General features: G+C 44.1%; 1 protein-coding gene across 1 annotated transcript; it reads right to left on the bottom strand.

The window, feature by feature from the left end:
- Nucleotides 1–766: 766 nt before the first annotated feature.
- POLR1D (RNA polymerase I and III subunit D) lies at nucleotides 767–19949 on the bottom strand. Its single transcript, XM_086481846.1, has 3 exons — nucleotides 19874–19949; nucleotides 10063–10137; nucleotides 767–2128 (listed from the first exon to the last, which is right to left on the bottom strand). The coding sequence occupies exons 1-3, from the start codon at nucleotides 19897–19899 to the stop codon at nucleotides 1843–1845; spliced, it is 387 nt and encodes a 128-aa protein (XP_086337972.1). The 5' UTR covers nucleotides 19900–19949; the 3' UTR covers nucleotides 767–1842.
- Between the last annotated feature and the right edge of the window lie 1945 nt (nucleotides 19950–21894).

Genomic DNA, 21894 nt, shown 5'->3' with positions numbered 1-21894 from the left:
GCACCTATCCCAAAGGGGTGTTTGAAGGCCTGAGCGTGGAAAGCTCTCAGGACACCATGTTCTCACGGAAAGCCAGACCACCAAGAATTCCTGCGGATCTGTTCTATGCAATAACTCCAGTCCCAATCCTGACCAACGATGAGGCGAATTCTCTGCTGCAAAGCCACCTCTGTCCAGCACTGACACTGCAGCAGAGCCTGGCCAGTATTACAGGTGCAAGCGTTATTAAGGAGAACACAACCAGTGTCCAGCAAAACAAGGACTGCCAACAGCATCTGCTTATTTAAACCAGATAGTCCTATATTCTCTACTAAAGATACTACTTTTTCATTGATCCCACTTAAATGGTCAGAAATTTTCTAGAAGGCTGGGGCTTCTATTCCAGTGCTATGGTTCCTGCAGAGAAACTATCCACAACTCCTCAGTGGAAACATAAAAGTATCCCACTTGGTTGGATACGCTGACCCTGGCAGCCACCGGTAAGCTCAATGTCTGCTTAACTACCCTCCCATTACTCAGAAGAGTAATTCCCAGCTCACACATCCGAATTCAGTCACCGCAGGTCTCCACTTTGGTCTCCCCACTCCTAGCTAACGTGACCTGTCCAACAGAGAGGCAAGTATAGCAAGAGGAGGTATAGATAAGCCTATAGGTGGCACTCTTGCCCTGACACAACTCTGAAGGACCAAAAAGCACGGGTCCTCCTTTCCCTTAGAGGCCCAGGTCAGTTAAGAAACCCATTAAAAGCATTAATTACACAAAGCACTTTTAATTAACATTTTCGATTTTATTGTCAACACACTTAAAAACGGAAACCTATGTTCAAAACAATTACTTTTGAGAATACCGAAATACAAAATATTTCACGCAGAAGTTTGTTATTGTAACACAAACAGAAGTGAGACGTAGAGTATGTTGATGTGTACTATATGTGCTCCAAGTCACAACTTTAGGAACTGTGCCACTACAGAATTGTCACACAGGCTTGGTAAGTAAGCATTTGACTCTCTTTAAGTACCACCTCTGCATTTCTAGTATTATACATTTACTTGGACAGAGAACATGATAATTTTGTCTTCAAGGTTTGTTTTGAAAGCACCATGACAACAAACTGTTCAAACTACTTCCTTACAGAGGGAAGTCTAAACAGAGACAATTATTGCAGTTATGGCTTTTTAGTGGTATGTTTATTATTATCTATGACAGGTTTGTGAATATACAATAACAAGCAAAATCCATATTTCCTGGTAGTTCCTCCTGGAAAGCAAAACCAGTGTCGCCCATTTTAAATTTGTTCTTTTTATACTAAAGAAAGTAAACTCTTATATTCTATACAAAACGCATGTGCTTGGCCAGGCACTGACCAGCTTTCCCTTATTCTAGGTTCTGTAAAACTAAACTAACCCAAACACACAAAACTTCTTCATTGCTTAGCAGCAAAGAAGTTCTGCCAACTTTACACAATAAATAGATTTCTGCTTAATTCAAATTTATCTCCAAAAGAGTGACATGACTAAACGAGTTGTATCGGACAGTGACACACGCATCACGCTCCATCACCAAGACCCTAAGCTTAGTCAGAAGGGGAGAGAGGAATGGAGCAAAGGGAAAGGAATGTCTTTTCTAAAACGACTCAAAGATTGATGCTGCACTTTGCTTTCTCTTAAAGGTCCCAAAGAAAAGTTTTCTAAAGCTACCTCAAGGTTACTTCTCACATAAGCAACTCGGTTCAAAATCCAATTTTGAACAGCATCCTTTCCTGAAAAACTGAGACATCCCTGCAGACCGACACTTCATGACATTCCTGGCTTGTAACAACACATACTCGTCACTCCCCTCTCCTCATCGTTTGCTTGATCGCTTTTCATGCTTATCCTTTGTGTGCTGGTTCCTGTTTCGGTGCCTTGGAGGAGAATAGCTGACTCTCCTTCTGGACTGAAAGCTGGGTGTATACGGGTGAATTCTGCGTTTCTTTGGTTTTTCTTCTTTCCTGCTTTTGTTTGGCTCTGGCTCCTTACTGCCTTCCTTTTGCTCACGTTCTTGGTCTTGTTCTTTTTGAGATGGTAATGTGTTTTTGATGGTATTAATAAGAAATCTTTTATTTGTACCAGCAAGAGGACATTTCAACCTGTAAAGACATTTAAAAGCAATCAAAAGACAAGATAAAAACATCCTGAAATAAGACTTAGATTTTAACTTCAACAATTTTAAGACAGGTTTGTGCTTTTGGCTTTCCTTGTATGCCACCTAGTGTAAACTCCCAGTACAGAAAGATATACTCAAGGTTGTCTCCATTCTCCTTTTACCTTACTCTTTATAATATGAAAATTATTCTTTAACACAGTGAAAATTCACATGATTTTCACAAGGTGTGCAGAGGGAAGCAGAGGATGACAATATATTTTAAGTTTGACAGTGTTTAACTTAGGTATTCAGGAATCAAACATTCAGTAACATCCCCTAAGTCAAACTGGAATGTTTTGTAAGATCATAATCTAGTAAAGGCAGCATTTCTAACAAATGAAGATATTCAGAAAGTAAAAGATACACTTGCATAAAGAACTCTAACAGCTGTAGTGATAAAACATATACACAAGGCATACCAATTCTACCTTCTGTTTGGCAACCACCAAACAAAATGTTTTATTTCTTTTTCTCTTTTCCAGTTTCTTTCTCCTCTCGCAACTTAACACTCTGGCACGTAATTTATCAGCAGTTTTAGTAAACAAGTACTGTACATTTCATTTATCTTGTTGGTATCAACTGTACTCATTCACAATTTATCATCTCCTAAAGAATGGAAAGTGAAAAAGCATGTTTGAATATATCCCTTCAGTAAGCAGAAATCACTCTTAAGACTTTGTTTATAGTGGGAGCCACTATGGTGTTGTCTTCACAACTTTTTTCAGTCTGCACGCTAATGGAGAAGTTACAGATTACTCTAAAAAAAGCAGAGCTGTTGGCGATCTCAGTACCACTGACTACATCAACTATGAAGTCAATGAATCCTAACACCACAATGTTAAGATCATCTATTCTACTTGAATATTTTGTTTAAGAGAAACTATACCCTGACTATTTAAAAGCCTTTGACACTTCTGAATAATCAGAGGTATAAGAACAAGAACAAAATTGTAACAAAGACCGTGTCTGACGATTTAGCATACTTCATGACTTTTAACTGGACACGGCATTTACCATGGTGTTTTGCTTCAGGTCTGCCTACTAAGCATTACTGATAATTGTTCTTCTCCTAAATCCTCAAAGAACTTAACAAAGAATATCTTTAAAGTATACATTAAACAGCCACACTGTTTTATTTCTGTTAGGTATTTCAGGACACATCTCCAGAGCATAGCTAGTTTTAGAGTTTTCTAAACTTTCTGCATAAAAATCTACACAGTTTTGCTCAAATCCTGGTTAAAAAAAAAAATCATAAAAAAGGTCTAGATTTGTATCAAGTATAGGTGTAATTTAGGAGACAGTATTTATTCATTTACTGTATTACTGAGTAAAAATACAAGGCTAACATACATCAGTAGAATAAAGTTTCTACTGCAAGCTACATCACCTATGAACACGGTGCTGACCATGCCATGGTACAGGTTACACTCAAGACATAACACAGAAAAGCCCACAATTAAGTCCTCTGTATGTTTTAAGCCGGCATCAAGCTGTTGTACCTCAACATTTCCTACCAAGGAGGGCAGCCTTCTCTTGGCTGCATCCAGGCAAAAACTATTTCACATTTGTCTCCTTCCTCTTGCTTCTTCTTAAGAGCCAATGCATTGATTAAGCACTAATATATATAGCACCAGAATGAGACGATCTGCCCTACATAAATTCACCTTGCTGAAGTATTTATTTCTTTTTGGCACTACGAGTGCTGCCTGAGCTACACTAAGAATGAGAACTGATGAGAAATGCAGGGCTTCAGTCAGCTAAGAGAAGCCGTTAGTTCACCATCTTACAGTGATAAAAGCGAGGCACTGGGCTTTCATGGAGCAGCAGTAAGTTATGGCATTGAAGAGAAACATTAGTCCTTAGTTTTACTGACCTCAGACTTCAACAAAGCAAATTCTGCCTTGCAGACTTAAAGGAAATGAGATGTAAGGCATGTGCTACATTATGCACGCACACACACAAGCCCATAGTGTTTACATATATTCATGGTATATATGGAACTGCGAAGATTAAAAGTGAAATGTATTAATCCACTGATATCTTTGAGATGATTTCTAGTGGTGAGGAAAGAGAATCTCCTGAAGACAAGCCTTTGGCTTGCTGTAGGTCTGATCCTGCAACGCTCAATTCAGTGACAGCTTTGCCCTCAATGTAAGTTGTAAAGGGCTGGGAGGCAAGCTCAGCCTATGCAAAGTGGAACACAATACTGCTCCTTAGTAAACAGTGCCACAGAATAGATTTAAAAAACTTTCATTAAAAAAAGAAATCACGTTAGACATTAAAGTCCTGAACTGAAGCGTGCCTGAAGCAGGGCTGCAGGCATGGCCAAAGCAAGCACACAACCTGCAATTCCAGAGCAGTCTTGCCTACAAAATACACTCCAGTTCTGTAGCAACTCATTGTAAGCGTTCACTTTTTGCTTTGCATTCTCCAATAAGCTAAACCAAGCTATTCTTACCCACAGAACCTTGTCCACAGAAAGCCCCCCACACCCCAAAATCTCTCCACTACGCAATGACGAAAAGCCAACAGAGCATTTTGAGCAAGGAAAAAAAAAAAAAAAAAGACTAAACCCATTATTGTGAACATAGGTCAAATCTTTGACATTTTAAGCCAGCTTCTGTGCAATAACATTGCATTTGCAGCAAATACCTGTCATCAAGTGTAGCAGTGCAGTTCACCACAGAAGTGTACCATACAACTTCTTACCAGTAAAATATGCTGACACCATTTAAGACACAGGAGTACAGTGTCATGTGCCACCGTCTTTTATCTGCCAAGTAACCGGACATATCAAACAGGCTTGGCACAGTCAGCCTCAGCACACAGACTAAATCATATCTTTCCAGGAAACAAAGTTCATTATGGCTGAACTTACAAGTACATTTCTACCACTTCCAAACTGCCATGGAAAATACAGTGCTTAACAGAAGAGTGATTGAAGACAAAAAAAAAAAAAAAAAAAAAAAGGCAGCTAGATGTTTTGCCAAACCAGCTAATATAGGCTGTTATCCTTTCACAGGGGATGTCACAAAAGAGGATGCCTGAAGGACACTGCAAACTTTTATGTATGGTCTTGGCAGCCAGATGCAGCCGGTTGGACTTTGGATGGGAATGTGTACCCTGATCACAAGATATTTAATTTGAAATCTCTGTCTGTACCCTGCTTCTCCTCCTCTTCACATTCAAATTAAAGAGATGTAAGGGAATCACGTTGCACTGCTTCTGCACAGTCATGCAGCACCTGTTCAAAGACAAGATGCATTTCACAGTTCCAGTGCCCTCAAACACTTCATTATTTTGTATTCTGCAGTACTTCTAACAGATTTGTTATTGAATAGAAAGCTATCTACAGGAATGAAAGCAATTTTAGGATTGCTTTACAAGAAATAGGGTTAAAAATAATTTCATGCTTCCAATATTTATAATCTTTTTGTGACTTCACCTGCTCTTACAATGCAGAGCTGAACAAACCATCCCGAAATACTGTTTTCCATATCTTATTTTAGGTAAGCTATTCAAGCAAGCCGAGGCGACTACATTCAGTTCAGCCTTAGCTCACTTGCTACCAGCATCGTTGAAGACCAGACCTATACATTGGAAGAAAAAAAATAAAAAAGCCTGTAGAACTTTTCCACACAGTAGCTTTTGTGGAATTTTAACTGTCTTTCTCAATTAAAGCAGAACAACCCCTTAAAACAGGGCCTAACTGCACTGCTATAAGGAAGCTTATGAATTATGTACGTAGGATCAACAAAAACACTTAAGAGAAGCTGAGCTTTTAGCTTGATTTTACCTAGACACACAATGGAAAACCCCAAATATCCTATAGCTTTATTCCATCTGTGCCCAATACTCTCTGATAAATCAAGGATAAATTTATCTAACCATTTCAAGTGTTCCTACATTATTTGTCCACAACTTCCAATCCTGGATCCAGCTGGCCCTTCCAATGCAAAATTCCAGACAGCTGCTCTGATGTCTTTTCTTACCTCTGAAGCTCCAGCATCACAGCAGCAGCCACAGATTCTGCTCTCTTTTGCTCAACATTTCTGGGATTACAACACATTCAGAAGATCCTCCCTTACTCTCCACTTACACATTTTCTTACTTGTGATAAGCTCTACTAACGCTTGAACAACATATATCAGCAACAGGATCTACATCATGTGGTTCCATAAGGACGTAGGAGACCCCCAACAAGAATCACTATGGCCACAGAATACCTACAAAAGGAGCACTGCAGGAAATGGAAATACTGCAGTGCTGAGAGCAAGGCAATACTCAAGAGGCAATACTCAAGAGCCAATAATGTGAGATCTATAAATACAAATATCCAGTATTTCTTGGATTAATTTGTCATGGACCTAGATACTGCCAGTCTAAGCAGTCCTGAGAGCACAGAGGCCAGTGACTTAAGATTCTTAACCAACTAAGAGCTCATGCAGCCCATTTGCAATACTGACAGTTGCTCCGTGTCCACAAAATCTCAGGTAATTTGCCTTCCTGCACAAGCTCTTGCCCAGTATCACTGCCAACCTCCCTATTTGGGACCAGCCTTTCTTCTACTAGCATCTAACCCCTACAGGTTGCAGCACCTACCCATGTCACTCACAGCAAACTTGTAAGACAGCGTAACTGGCAAACCATTCCCAAACCAGAAGAAATACTATCAACACTAGCAACTCAAGGCTGACTCTTTGTATTAGAGACTGTAGGCTAAAGGATGACTGCTTGGCACATTTTTTCTGTACCTGTCAGCTATGCTAGCTTGGATGCTTGCAATTTAGGCTCAAACAGTAGCTGACTATCCATCTCATATGAGGAGACAGCAAAAACTCAGGTAGGGGTGCTTGGGGAACTTCTTTGAACAGTGCACTTGAGCCATGGAGAACTAACCACTCTGAACAGTAACGAAGCAGTGGCTTGAACCTGAAAAGTAGTCCCAAAACAGTGTTGAGAGGCTTGCTGGCTAAGGTTTTGCTGCCATCAACACCCACCAGGAGACACTACTCCTTTGTAATGGCATGCACAATATAGTTCACCAGCAATGCCACCTCCCCACACACCTCCCTTTAACCAAGTCCTGTCAAATGCCACTGACTCCAGAAATGTATTTCCCAGTATTCACCAGATGCTGGACAGCAACATAAACTGGAATCAGCAAAGTATGAGCAGTAGCAGCCTCTGCTTCTCCTTACCCAAGGACAGATGGCAGAACAAATCTTTTCTTCATAGGCCGAGTTGCTTCAACTATCCAGTGCCAATGCAGGACTGACGGCCTTACACTAGATGTCTCCAGGGTTTGTGCATCTCTTCTCCAGGACTCCTCTGACAAAGGGCTGAGGAAATCCCAGAAGTCCTCATGAAACACACCTGTAAGCATTTTGAGTTTGGCAAGGAAGGAAGGTTTTGCGTTTTACCTGTTAAGACTGTGCTTTTAGACAAGTTGGTGATGATCTTGTCTCTTTGCTTCTACCAGCTATGCTTTCCTGGATTTGGGCTACTCATACACATTTTCAAGTACTAGCTTTTCTGCTCGTTCCATTTGCTATCCACAGAGCTCAGAGCAGCAGTTACCTCCCCCTCAGTATTTACAGTTGCAGGGTTACATGTCAGTCTTGGATCTAATCTCTGAAGCTCTTCAGGATTTACCATAACATCATTTACATCTGATGGCATTTTGCTGGAGTGTGACACTCAATGTAGCATAGTTAAGTTTCCTTCCAAATATCTTACTGCTTATCTCATCTCCCATGTATATATGCAATACATAGTTATCGGGCCAGTTCAGAAAGACCAGAACAGCGCAATGGGGCACTAAAAATGTTAAATGGAAGAGAGCAGTGGCAGCTTCCAGCTGCTGTTCTGTCTCTTGCGCTTGCAGAGCCAGACACCAAAGACCTATTGAGAGTCTGTCTATGGGGGGCTGTATACCTTCCACATATACCAGCCATACACTAGCCTATGCCGAACTCCATGGCAGCAGATTTGTGACATGTGGGATGGCTACCAGTCTCTCTAAGGATAAATTCAGAACGGGAAAAATCCCTGGAGAAGCATCATGTACAAAACAAATCATCTCTAAGTGCAGGATCTCCTGAGCTGCAGACTGCTCGAAGCTGGGATAGTACCTTGAGGAAGTACTCCTACTGCCTTGTACTTTTCTTCCTCCATTTCCTAGGCACAGGGTATCAGCCACTGATGGAGACAGGGCACTGCAGAGATGGATCCTTTGACCCAGTATAGCTATTCTCATGTTCCCCTGCAGTTGAAAGGATCCTTACTTCAACAGTCTCAGTTCAGGATATCACCACACCAATCCCTATTGTCGACAGTCTTTCTCTGCCTGGAGCCTTCTTGATAACCCTCTCCTCCTACACACTTAACACAACCCTGGCCTAGCCAGACACCACTTTACTCCAGTAGAATCCGCAGCTGTTCTGAAGAACAGGTCACCCTTAACTATCGCCTCCTCTGGCAGGTCTTGGGCACCAGGCTTTAGCAAACTGCATGTTACCCCCAGCTGACATCACAGCCAGCTGCACAGGATCACCACTCTTTTACAAACAAGAAGTAGCCAGAGCCAGGAGCAGAAGCCCATACACACTCCTGGCAGGTATTCCAGGCTGTACAACTGGCAGCCAAGTTGCATATGGACACTCGGTTATCTCTCGACACAAATCTTTAGTCTTCGTACCTGGAATTGACTTGCAAATTGACAGTAACCTGATGCACGCAACACTTCCCGGTGCTAGTTATCTGCACTGGTTTACCTGACCATTTGGTAAGGCTGACAGGGTAAAAGCATGCTCCATCAGTATAGCTATGGCCACTCTAGTGGACTAAACCAATTTAACTATTTTAACTTTAAAGGGTATAAACTGCATACCTAGCAGAAGTACTGAGTTAAATATTAAAAAAAACCAACAACCCTGTTTAGAAAACATAAAGGATTAACTTTTACTAGCAAGACACTATTTTTATCTCTTCAGAGCTACCAAAACAAACACAGCCAAGAAAGCAGCTGAGAACGTCATTAACAGCACAGGCTTATCTTTTACTACTGTTGGTGGAGGAAGCCAAACCTTATCTACAAATGAGTTTAATGCAGTCAACTGTTGCACTACTTGTATGAACATCCCTAGATCCAATAGCTTCTTATCAAAGTCATATATATTATTTTAAGATGAACAACTCTTGTCAGCATGTTATTACTTCCTTAATTACAATTAGATGCATTAAATTCCATGACAATCTAGCTGTAAAAACTGAAATACTATATTTCACTTAAGATTTAAATACTGTGATTCTTTTCCCACTTGCTATACAAATTAGCCCCTGGGTTTTAAGTTGGCTTTTTTTTTAGTATTAAAAAATACCTCCGTCCAAAATTGGATTATACTTTCAGTTCATTTTTGGCTGCAATTTACACATGGATTCTCTACTAGAGGATCATTTACTATTTTTAGTTTTAAAGATTTAAGTTTCTTTGTCAGGCTATGAATTCTTCTAACTTAAAACAGAATCTAACCCATGGCCAGTATGTAAGTACATGCATACCGAAGTGACCCAGTATTTTAAAGACTCACGAAGTTCCAATCCAAACCTTGCAATTCCATCTAGTATAAGGAAATACTATTACAGAAACTACTCCCAGTTTTCCAGTTGCTTTGACTTCAACACATTCAACCAAGCAATTTCATGCAAGCAGAATTTACTTGAACTTCATTCTTAGCTGGACTCAAATTTTTGCCCAGACAAATTAATACCTGGATGAAGACAAATTGTTTAAAGGTAGAGAGCTCTGTCACACATCAAATGTAAAATTTATTTTGGCATCGGTCATAGCATTCATTTCCTCTCGGCACAACTTACCAACCCATAGCTCCCATTGTTTCAGCTCTGGTTCTCCCACGTTTTGCCTCTTTAAGTAACTCTTCCACAGCCTTCCTAAATATAAGGAAAAGAAAAGAAGTTACCACTTGCGGAACACAAGACCATGCCACTTTATGCACTTATGTAAATAAAGTGGAGCGTTTCTTCACTGTAACGAATTAAGCAATAAAGTGGCTACCAAAAATCATCTTGCCTTTCTTATTAAGATAATTCAGATTACTACGCACCAAGATTAAAAGCAACATTTTGACATATTAAAAGCAATTAAAGATGTGGCAAATACAGTAACTGCAATACTAACTGAAGAGTAGAAATAAAGTGTGTAAAACTGGTGTACCACACTGAAAAGCACAGTCCCCATCGCTTCACCTTGGGAATGCTCTTCCCTGGTGTCACTTCACTTAGGTTCTTCCTAAAGTCTTTCAACCACATCAGACCTATTTTGAGCAGAGTTAAATAACACCAGTAACACAGCAAGCAGTCAGCTGACAGTAAAATCCCTACAACTACCAATTGTCAAACTGCACTGGCTTTGTGTAACAGTGGAAGAAAAGAGCTCGTCTTTGTGACTATGATCCACCACCACCCAAAACAACCAACTTTTACATTATCAGCATTTTCTAGAACAAACTGTCCAGACTAACACTAAAGCAATTAACTAACTATGCTCCCATAAAAAAAAAAATCATTGGAGAGTGTAAATTATGCAAATTATAGATAACTCCTGCTATGTCAGTCTTTCAGTTCTCTTTACAAATTAATTTCAATCTCAAATAAAATTTAAGTAACTGCTCTACAGTACATAGTTGAAGTTAATGGGAAACCAAATGAACAGATAATGTGAGCCATTTATTATATAAATTGAATGTGTAAACTAACAATTTGTCTAGTTAACTGTAAGCAACTACATATGTCAACCAAAAACAAGACAGAAAAGGAAGGCTATGCACCTGGCCACCATACCAAATATATGAAGCTAAGCACTAACAACACTGACATGGGTAAGAACTGAAGGCCTGAGGAACTGAAGGTAGGAGGTATTAAAGTATTTATTGTTTAGCTCTCCCAGGTATGATGTGCCAGAATGGCTGCTGGCATTTGGACTACATGAGCAACACAATCATCATCTTGATAGTACAAGTGTGTGTGTAGACTGTGCAAAACAGGTAACTGCCAACAGGCTTCAACTCAAACTTCAAGGAAGCCATGTCCCATCATGTTGTTACGGTATTATCAGCACAGCAGGATTTTGCTGCTTGCCACAGATCAAAAAAAAGCCTAAGTATCAATTTTGTTGTCAAGCCAAAATTGAGACCAAAGAAGCTAAGAGTCATCATCCAATAGCAGAAGCAGGTCTGAGAAGAAAAGCAAGCAATTTATATGGCAGGTCCGCGTGAAGATCTAACAAGTTATTGCTGGGCTCTAAACATTTAACACAGTGGTTTATTACCATTTAGGTTATTAAAGTCTACATAGAAAACACAAGAGGTCTTAGCTTTAAATGCATACACTGCATGTGGGTAACAGGGAATGAAAATAAGCAGTACAGAATTTCCTTCAGTAGCTAATGAGAAAACGTTATGCAGCTGTACAGGAGCCTACATCTGTCAGTCTAGATCTAACCTTCAGTTTGTTGTGGTTTAACATAAGCCTTTACCAGCTCTCTTCACATTTGTAATCATGGATTCGTTCATTTATTAGGATAGGCTAGTGACACTTTATCAACACTAACACTTCTTTCTTCTGTCTGTATTGCTTTTGGGCACCCTTTGGTTTTCCCTGGCAACAGAAAACAAACTGGTGCTAAATGAGCACAAGTGTGTTGTACACCAAGGTGCAGCTACTCTTCCTACAGTTATTCTGCAATTCTGCTTGAATATAGTTTTCATATTTTGTACTTAGAATCAGCTCTCATAGAACTACTTCCTCACTTTACAGTAATTTCCAACAAGCAATACTTTAGCTAAAGATGCCTAAACAAGCCTCTGGAATTGGTCACAAGTTCTCAAACAACATACAAATAATTCTTGATCAACATATATATATGTAAAAATACATATTCCTTTGTTCTAAGGGGAAACCATTCCATCCAGCAAAAGCGGAGATCTGTGCCAGACAGACATGTAAATACTCCCAGGTCATAGCTTTTTACTTTTGAGAATTTGCATGTCAGGGGCTTTGCAAAGGAAAGTGTCCAAGACTTCCACAGATATAATAGTAGATAAATGCACCAAAAGTTGTAGTACTGCTTCTCTGTGCACCAGTCTATTAAAGGCACATTGGTTTAAGGTTCCTTACAGAAGTCTCTTTCTCTCTCTCTCTGTCTTATGTAAGGTTATAAATATGATCTTAGTAGCAGCTGGGCTTGCGGTACTTCAAATCCTTTTTTAAGCATGCATGTAACTGCGAGGACATGTTGAATATCCAGTCACATCATAGGCATTCATGGAAACCGAGTATCTGCCCAGGTAAGCTGTCACCTGTTTGAGTTACCTGCACCTAGATTCTAAGTACAGCATCAGCAACCTCGCCACCTATGAGCAGTGGGGGGTGTGGGACGACTACTCTCCAAGAACAACAACAACAAAAGGCTAAGAACACAGGCTCTACCACTGGAACATAGGAGATGTTGCTTACACAGGTCTCCATGATATTATGGCAAAATTTATTTTTTCTCCAGGCCCAGAATTTGCTGCCTGAGCTAGTTTATAGTGGGGACAGCAGGAACACATGGCCTTTATAAAAGCTTGTCCTCAGCCTTCAAACAGCAAAGTCAGATGAAGGGGAGGAAAGAGGGGAACAAAAAAAAAAGTGTCTGACTTTTACTTATCACAGTTACTAAACTTAGCGATTCTGTTTTGAGAAACCTGACTAGGAGGCAGATTAAAAGTCTGTCACTACTATATTATAAAATCTGTCATTATTTTATAATTAAAATCATAAACCAAAGTATCTGAGCTACAAAGCACTAATAAAACACACACACATACATATTTTAAACAGCTAAGATTCAGTTTTAGGGGAAATATCACAATAAATTAATATGGTGACACCAATCCTATTAACTTAGGTAGGAATTATAAGCCATTAAGTATTTGAGCCTTTTTTTTTTTCCTCTGGTTGTATCAAAGAAGAGACTGACTTGACATCCATCTTAGCAGCTTTATAAGTCGACACCTTCCTTTCTTATCAGACATTGTTTCCTAATACTGGTTTTTCAACATCACTCTTATTCACTGCACCTTCACAAAGCCCTTTTGACTTGCACAAACAAATGAAAAAAATGCTCAGAACCTCTTTGAAATGATGCGTTTCCACTCACTGATCTTATATCCTCTACACAAGCAAGCCAAAAGCTTAAAAGCTATGCAAACAAGGTTTTTAGATTTGCTTTTAGAGGCCTCTTGGGACTCTGCATTCCTTGCTGTCTTCATTTTTACAGCTTGGTTACAATACAAACAGTCCTGTGGCTGCCAGCCTCAACTCCAAGAGCAGCAGCACAAGCAAAGGGGATGCAGCACAGAACTTTCACACGAGAACCACCCAAATACCAGGGGACTGATAGGAGGGAAAATCAGGGACAGGGGCACATTTAACAACACTGTCGTCGTTCTGGCATCTTTTATAGTAAACATCACTTAAAACTTTCTGTGGCAATCCTTATGGAGCAATCGAGCCTAGCTGCAGAATTACAGTAACCATGAAGGTATAAGCAGTGACATTTTTATCTTCAAGAGTATGGTCCAAGACCTATTTACATTTCTGAGGAATCAGCCTTTTTCCTCTATATTCCAAGGTTACAGGCAAAGCTCCCGGTGCATAAATCCTAACAACCTGCCTTACAAATGCATGTGCCCAAAGAATGGGAGATGTTAAAGGCTCCAAAGTCAGGCAAACCCAGAGACATTTTCTATTCCTCACTCAGGAAAACAGCTTAATCATTTTTTCTGAAAGATAAAACAGACAGATTGAAAAATGAATAACTGGTAATAAAGAGCTATGTTTGATAAAGCTACAGGCAATGGAAACACAATGTCACTACAGAGACCACTCAATGTTTGTAATTATAGACCATTCTGTTAGGAGAAGATTTATCATGCTGGATCTGACAGCGGAGAGTCTGGGCAGCCACAGCTCCATGCCCAGGTCCAACCAGTAGCAAGGCTGAAAACGTACTCCCAGCAGGCAGATGCACATACCACACGTATACACCACTGGCCACATCGATCGCAGACAGGCACAGCACTCACACCAACAGCTTCATCCTGCTCTTCTCTCTGGTCAGGCGCAGGAGTCCCCAAGGCTTCAGCCCAACTCCATTGCTGGTACAGATCGTCACACAGAGCTGGCTGGAACTCCCTTGTCCCCCAACACCCAACCCCACCGCAGTCTTGCCTGTAGGAACACACAGGCGTGCACACCCAGGTGTCTCACCCCTGGAGACGCCCTGACCCTACAGTCTCTCCAGCAGCTGGCCAGGACTCCCCAATGCCTCCAAAAGCTAGCTCCTCCTGTGGTCTTGCTCTTAGAGACACATGCTCACTTCCCAACTCCCACCTTATTCACCCACTCACCAGACGATCCAGCTCGATCTTCACCAGCAGCCAATACGCTCCCTCTCACACCCAACACTTGCTCCAGTACTGCAGCACAAATATGTCCAACACACAGTTTCACTCACTCCATGAAGTGTCTCTGGTTGCTGGCACCCAGCCCTCCAGCCCAGGGTCCCAGCCCAACTGCTGGCAACCAGACCTGCACTTGTTCCCATTGCCGGCACCATGGGCACACGGTCCCTCCGACCCATGGTTTGACCCTAGTTGCTAGCACTGAGATGTATGTACAGCTTCTCCTCTCAAATAGAGTCCCTCACCCAAGAAAGAGTTAGAAAGAAATTTAACAAGAATACAGGACAGACTGCGCTGATCAGCTGCAGGGCATGGCCAGACAAGTGTACCACCCACCAGCCTGTTCACACATGACCAGAACTTCTTCTCCCCTTACTTGTTTATTTTCCCCATGCCTGCTTCTCCCCAAATCACCTTTGGCTCCTCCCCTACACATCCCACAATAAGCCTTATGCAATCTCAAAACGCTCTTCTGCATCCCATAATGAGTCTCACACCCCCAGGCAGCAACACCCTTAAGTCCCAAAGGCGCTCCAGCATTGACTCATCTTGATGGCTGTCACAGAGGCCAAGGCTGTCTCCTGGGACCAGCCCTGGGAGCGGCCCAGGGAAGATGTTAATTCTTCTGAGTCCTTACTGTGAGTGCCCACCCGCCACTGTGCCCCCCTGCTCCTCTGCGCTTAATGGAGATGCACCTCTGATGGACTGGTGGCTCCTGGAACGGGCCTGGGAGAAGCCAGGGCTCGGCACTGTTTGGGCTCCCACATCCATCATGGTCTCTCTCTAGTCCTCTGTGTGCGCGCCTGGGAGCTTTTGGCACATAGCCCAACAAACTCTGCCATCTCCACCCACGCCATCACCTCATTAAAGATCCCAATGAGAACTCTAATGAAAATACATCTACTGGAATTGCTTCATAGCACGCAATCGGCTATGGAAGCACACAGACCTGGTGTAGGAAGGCAGCGTTCACATTCAGCATCTCCCAGAGTCAGGGAAGGGATATCTTTATCAAACACATCTTCATGAAAGACCTTCACAGCATTAATAACTGCTTGCAGTCTGTATCACTACTATTCAAGCTCAAAGGCCAGGCTGCTTATCCACCAAGGTCCCCAAAATCATGCTTAAGCCTACCTCTTGAGGCACTTTAGGTCCTGACAGCAAGCTGCAAGCCCAGGAAAAAAATTAGCAGGTTTCTTAATCGATTTTATCAGATTTATATTGACCATACAACTTATTTTTAACCATGATGATCTCAGAGGTCTATTCCAACCTAATGATTCTATGATTCTATAATGACTCTATGCACGTGACTGGAAACAGAAGTGGATGTTGGTATTCTGATTACCTCTGAATAATTAATACCCAGACCTTCAGTCAAGTAAAGGACTGAAGATACTGTCTTCTACAATAAAGGAAAAGTAATGAAGGCCAGTGTTATTTATAATTAACTCCTGTGAGCTGGTTTGTCCTATCTGCTCACACTTACTAAGAAAACAGATGAAAAGGAATGTCAAGAATAAAGCCTAAGCCATAACATTGAAGAAGAATGAATGAAAGGCACAAATATGTCACAAGCTTCCTAACGTTTGTTCAAAGGCAAAGACGCTCCACATAGGGTATGTGAATGCTCTCATTCTTTGTTGATCAGGTTTCATACTTATTTAAATATTCTATTTGTCAGTCCCTTGAGTGCTACTCGCAGCACATTTCTGTGCTGACAGTCACACCAGCCCCAATAGTGAACACACCACTCCGTTTCAAACATCAGTTTTAGCTTGCAGACCATTTTTTTTGCCATGAATATGGGAAAGAACGGCATACTGAATCCTGACGCTTCAATTTTAACTGGTAAAAACAACAGTAAGAACTATCAATTAATTTCTCCAAGGCACAAAGCTTGTTAAAAAGTGTAATTGGGATGCCTGTGCAGCAAAAATACTAGACTATTGATTCTCAGCTCAACTACAGGCCTCTTGTTACAGAATTATAGCATTCCTTGTGATTCGGACAATGCTCCCAACAAGCCTGGTAGGCACTTCTAATAACGTATGGAATCCAAGGTGGTGAAATATTTATAGCTGTTGAAAGACAGAACGGATTGTGGAAGGATTTGGACACACAGTATTACAAAGCCATTTCCTTTATATTTGCAGAGAAATGACATATTTTCTGTGCTTCAAACTCACAGAACAACCATGCTGACAATTTAGGAAGGACAGGGAGAAGAAAGACTTTTTTTTTTTTTTTTTAGATAGGGATGAAAATGGTGACCTCTGTAATATCCCAAAGGATATTTACTTGAAATAAACTAGGAAAAGCACACAGGCATGCTTGCAGGGGAAATAAACAAAACAGTTCCTAACAGCTGATTTTTAACTTTTTTTTTCTCCCTTACTCATTCTTGGATCATATCTTCACAATACCATTAATTATACATTAACAGAATTTAGCCTAGATTTTCTCAGAATCACACTGTATCTCAAGACTCTGGGTCTTCACTGACATGCCATCAAGTTCACAGGAAAAAACGTCAGTCCATGCTTCCAACAAAGGTTATTGGGTGAGATGGAGCAGAGGAAATAATTCAGTAGAATGTAGCAAAAATTTTACACACCTGTGGTATTTACAGCTTTTAGAGTTCTAGAACCAGAGTACACAAGAGTCACATGCCAACTTGTGAGTTAGTATTCAGCTTTGGTAGCTACTATCACTTCCTATTAAAGTGAGGAAAACATCAAACACAAGGTCAAGTGAGAGTCGGACACAGTAAAACTGAAAAATAGCAGCAGAAAAACGTGTCAGTAAGGACAAAATGGAACAAGCAAGATGAAGAGACCTCTCCTTAGATAATAACCCCAAAAAATAGGACAACAGATTTGTCTTAACAGATCACTGTTTGGAACACTGGGACACAAAATTAACTTCAGACCTGAAAAAACATGCACAAAAATAGTTACACTTCTTTTTTCCCCCGTGGTAAATTGAATAAAAACAACACATACAAAAACCTTAAACTGTTATTTAAGACTTGTGCATTGCAAGACAAGCCTGAATTCAGAGACGGACTACTGAAAATGTTACAAATAAACCCAATTTCAAACACAAAAAAATCTACCTAAAATAGTTAACACTGTGGGTACAGGACAGCAATGCCATTATTTGTATCTAAAGCCATACTATAAAAGAGTCTAAAAATTATAAACCTTAACTACCATCACTGCAGTGCTCAGAAGAGAGTGGGATGAACAGGTCATCGAATATGAAACTAAGGACTAATGTCTGTAAGCCAAAGGATAAAGAAAGGTCTGTATTAGACTCTTGAAGACCGTATGGGGAAGCATATTTAGAGTAAGAAATAGCCGAGTATGACATCTAAATGCAGACAGCATTAACTGAATTCAGGGCGCTACTAGCAAAGCCATCTGTTATGAAAGCTGAGGGTATGAAAAAGTAACTAATGCCAGGTGGATCCAGGACAAAGTGATCATCATCAAGTACGCTACATTGTACCTATAACGTGTTCAGAGATGATTAAACACACCCGGAGGTGAACGGTAGCATGGACTGAAGACACCGGACAGATAAACCTCTCCATGCACCGCGCAGTAAGTAACACTGAGCTTCATCCTCATTACCTACAAGGAACAGTAAAACTTTGAATCTGGTTCCAGGGAAGCAGAGCACCAGAATGAGACTGTGGAGCAGTCAGTCAGAGCCAGTGAGCGAGCGGCTATGCCCTGAACTGCCTGGAAGACCCCAAGTCCCCAGCACAGCAAGAGCAGCCAGAAGACAGACAGCACGGAAGAACAGCAACAGGGTTTCAACTTGCTATGAATGAAAAAGGTTTAAGTTTGGAATGGCACTAGCAAAAATAACGCTCATGCATATATAGAAAGAAGCTTTAATTATTAAACTGATGATCCAAGAGGAGAAGTAGCTTAGCAAGAATTAAAGGCCTCTTAGAAAGCATTATGCTCTCTAGTCCTTCCACCACCTCGGTGCTATTGCTTTTGTCCCATTTAAAAGACTTGCCAGATATAAGCAGAAAAAAGTTATTTTCTATAAAAACTCTCAGACACGGTTTCTTAAAAGTTAAGGGAGAGAACCACGAGGACAACAGTTCAGAAAGTTTCTGGTCATTATTTCACTGTTAATAAGGTTTTTTTTAAACGGCCATAAGAAAACTGCAGTTACTCAGAAACAAGCTTGCAAAAAAAATAAATTCCAGTAACTACAAATAGAACTATTATCCCCAAAATTTGTGATATAAACACCTAAAATCTATTCCTGAAGCAAAAGTAAGAGAGGCCTACTGCGACTGGGTATCCAAATATAGAAACCTGCATTTTAATCCTCAGTGTTTGCTCAGGAATACTGTAACTCAGTACACGCAGAGAAACGAATCCACTCATCCCAATGAAATGCAAAGTAGAAAGCAATTTTATTTTTTGACAAAACAACTGCCAAGCGTTCTGTATTATTCCACGCAAGAGGGCAATTTTAACAATTGGTCAACTGGCACACCTCCAACACTGAACACTCAAATTTGTAACAACAGAAGTTTAATTTTTTTAAAAATAATTTTACCAAGTACACCTCAACACCAAATTATAACTGATGAGAGACAAGCCACTTTCCAACCTTGCTTCTAACTGGTACCAGCACGCACTACGAGAATAGTTGACCCTTTTTAGAAAAAACAATAGATTTTCTCATTAAGAAGATTTGATTTATTTTCTATTACAACTCTCTCCACAAGGGCTCCAAAATTTTGTGCCGAGAACACGGCGCAAGCCCGCTCCCGGCCGCACACCCCTCGGGCCACCCACCCCCCGCAGCCGCCGGGGCTGCCGGGCAGAGCCCGGCCGGGCTCAGGGCCCTCCTCCCCGCCGCGGACCACCCGCCGTATCCCGCCCCGAGAGGCGAGGCCCCGCACCGGGAGGGCCCGTCCCCAGGCCGCAGCCAGCCCCGGAGCACCCCGACGTGCAGCGCTGGGCCCCGTCGCCCGCCCGCAGATCGCGGGGGCCCGTTCCGGGCGGCCCCGGACCAGCGCTGCCCGAGCCTTACGGGGCAGGAAGCGACGCCAGGCCCTCTTCGGCGGGGAGGCCCCACCGAGACCGTGGGCTCCCGAGGCCGCTCAGCCACCCGCCCCTCACCTCTCCAGCTCCGGGTCCTCCTCCATGGCAGCGCCCGCTCTCCCCCCCGCCCCTGCGGCCCGGCTCCTCAGGCGAAGGCCGGCGCCATACCTCGCTCGTAGCCCAGCCCGGCGCGGGGCGGGGCGGAGCGGCGGGGGCAGGCGCAAAGGACGGCGAGGACCCCACCGGGGAGGAGCCGGGGCGGTGCGAGCCGGGCAGTCGCCACACCCCGCCGGGCACCTGCGGCGGCTGGCGGCCGCGCCCAGTCCCCCACCCACCCCCGATAGAAGCGCGGGGGTGACAGCCGGCCCGGCGGGCTCCTGCCCACCCCGCTGCATGTCGGCGGGACCCGCCATAAACCTCCGCCCCGGTACCGGGCCCTATGCTGGGGGAAGGAGGCGTGGGGCGGTCACCGCTCGCTCGTCCGTGGCTGAGTGGCGGCAGGCGGGAGTGCACTCGGCGGCACCGACAGGGAGGGGAGAGTGGGGCTGCCGCCATGCGTCCGCGGCGGAACCCCCCGGGGTTTGTCCCTTAGGAAAGGTGCAGGGCTCGGGCGGGCGGGGCCAAGCCTCCAGGCAGGGCAGGGCCGGGCCGGGCGCCGCGCAGGGCAGCTCCCTGGCCGGCCCCTCCTCCGCCCCGGCCCCGCCCGCACCCCCGCCCTCCACCGCCACCGCCCCCGGCTCCGCGCGGCGCGTTGCGATCAGGCGAGTGGCGGGGACACCCCGGCCCGGGGCTCCGCCGCGGCCCGCCCCGGCTCCGCTCCCATAGGCTGCGGCGCGCCCCGCCGCCCTGCCCCACGCCCCGGGCTGCCGCCGGAGTGGCGGAGCGCGGCTGTCACTTTGGCCGCGCCGCTGCCCGGGGCGGGGGGCGGAGGTGGGAGCACCGGCCCGGCCCGGCGGAGACGCGCTCCGCCAAGTGCTGCCCGGAGTTTACCTCCCTCCAGGCGGAGCGGGCGGGCGAGCACAGCCGGCTCGGCTGAGGGGCGCGGCGGCGGCTGAGGAGAGCGCGGCGCGGAACCGGCGGCGGTGAGTAACTTCCCTGCCCCGCCGCGGCGCCGGGCGGCTCAGCGTCCCTCAGCCGGCGGTGGCGGGAGGGCCGCCGGGCAGGGCGGCGGCCGCACCCCCCCACCCTCTTCTCTTGGCAGCGGCACCGGGGCGCTCCCGGCGGGGGCGGTGGGGCCGGGCCTGCTACGGCCGCCGGTTTGGGCCGCCCCGCAGGGGCAACAAGTACGGGAGAGGGGTCCGGGGCCCGGGAGCCGACGTGTGCGCCTGTGAGCTGGGTCCCGAGCCCCGGTGGGAGCGGCGGGGCCCGGCCCGGCCCTGCGCTCGCTCGGGAGGAGCGGGGCTTCCTGGCGGCCTCCGCGGGTGCCGCCGCCAGCCGGGCGCCCCGCGGGGGGTCTCTGCCCGCCGGAGGGGAGTGGGGGCTGCGCCTGGGGCGACAGCGCAAGGCTGGGCTGGGGTGCTGGGGACCCGCTTCGAAGGCGGGGGTGTCCGGTGTCCCTAAATACACCTATGCCGCTCTGGTGTAGCGTTATTACAGAGGCTGCTGCCTGGGAAGGAGTCAGGTTACTGCGTGCGGGGGAGGCAGAAGAGCAGCTGCGAGCAAACCCCTGCTGCAGGAGCTGGTTTCGGGTTATGTGCTTTACAGCTGCGCCAGAGGAACTCGGAGCTGTATGTAAAATGTCTCTGAAGCCTGTGTAGTTGGCAGCTATTTCGAAATGTTAACTCTAGTCCTCGGTGCTCTGACCCAGGCTCTCCTGGTTTTGCCCCATTTGTTAGCTCTTATCACTGAAAATATGGTTTAAAAACTTAAAACGTCGTGTATTTCAAACTTCAACAAAGCATACTTTAAAGTTATCATTGCTTTTGACAAACTATTAGTACTCGGTCAGCTAACTGAGAAAACAACTGCTGGAGCTGTGGTAGTGACAAATCTGACAGTCCTTTGTGACTTTTCTTGCCGTGTTCCTAATGCGTAGCACTGATTGTTTACTTCTGTAGAAATACACTATTAAGTACTTCTGAGCTTCATTTAATTCCTTT

Source organism: Leptosomus discolor, chromosome 1 (assembly GCF_034619465.1).
Source record: "Leptosomus discolor isolate bLepDis1 chromosome 1, bLepDis1.hap2, whole genome shotgun sequence".
Taxonomy (NCBI): Eukaryota; Metazoa; Chordata; class Aves; order Leptosomiformes; family Leptosomidae; genus Leptosomus; species Leptosomus discolor.
This window is presented reverse-complemented; position numbering and strand designations above follow the sequence as displayed.

Excerpts from the sequence above, each read along its gene's own strand:
- POLR1D (XM_086481846.1), bottom strand. The coding sequence starts at position 19,899 with ATGGAGGAGGACCCGGAGCTGGAGAG. Across the intron at positions 10,138-19,873 it reads GAGGACCCGGAGCTGGAGAG|GAAGGCTGTGGAAGAGTTAC; the intron begins GTGAGGGGCGGG and ends CCTTATATTTAG. Across the intron at positions 2,129-10,062 it reads ACAATGGGAGCTATGGGTTG|GTTGAAATGTCCTCTTGCTG; the intron begins GTAAGTTGTGCC and ends ATGTCTTTACAG.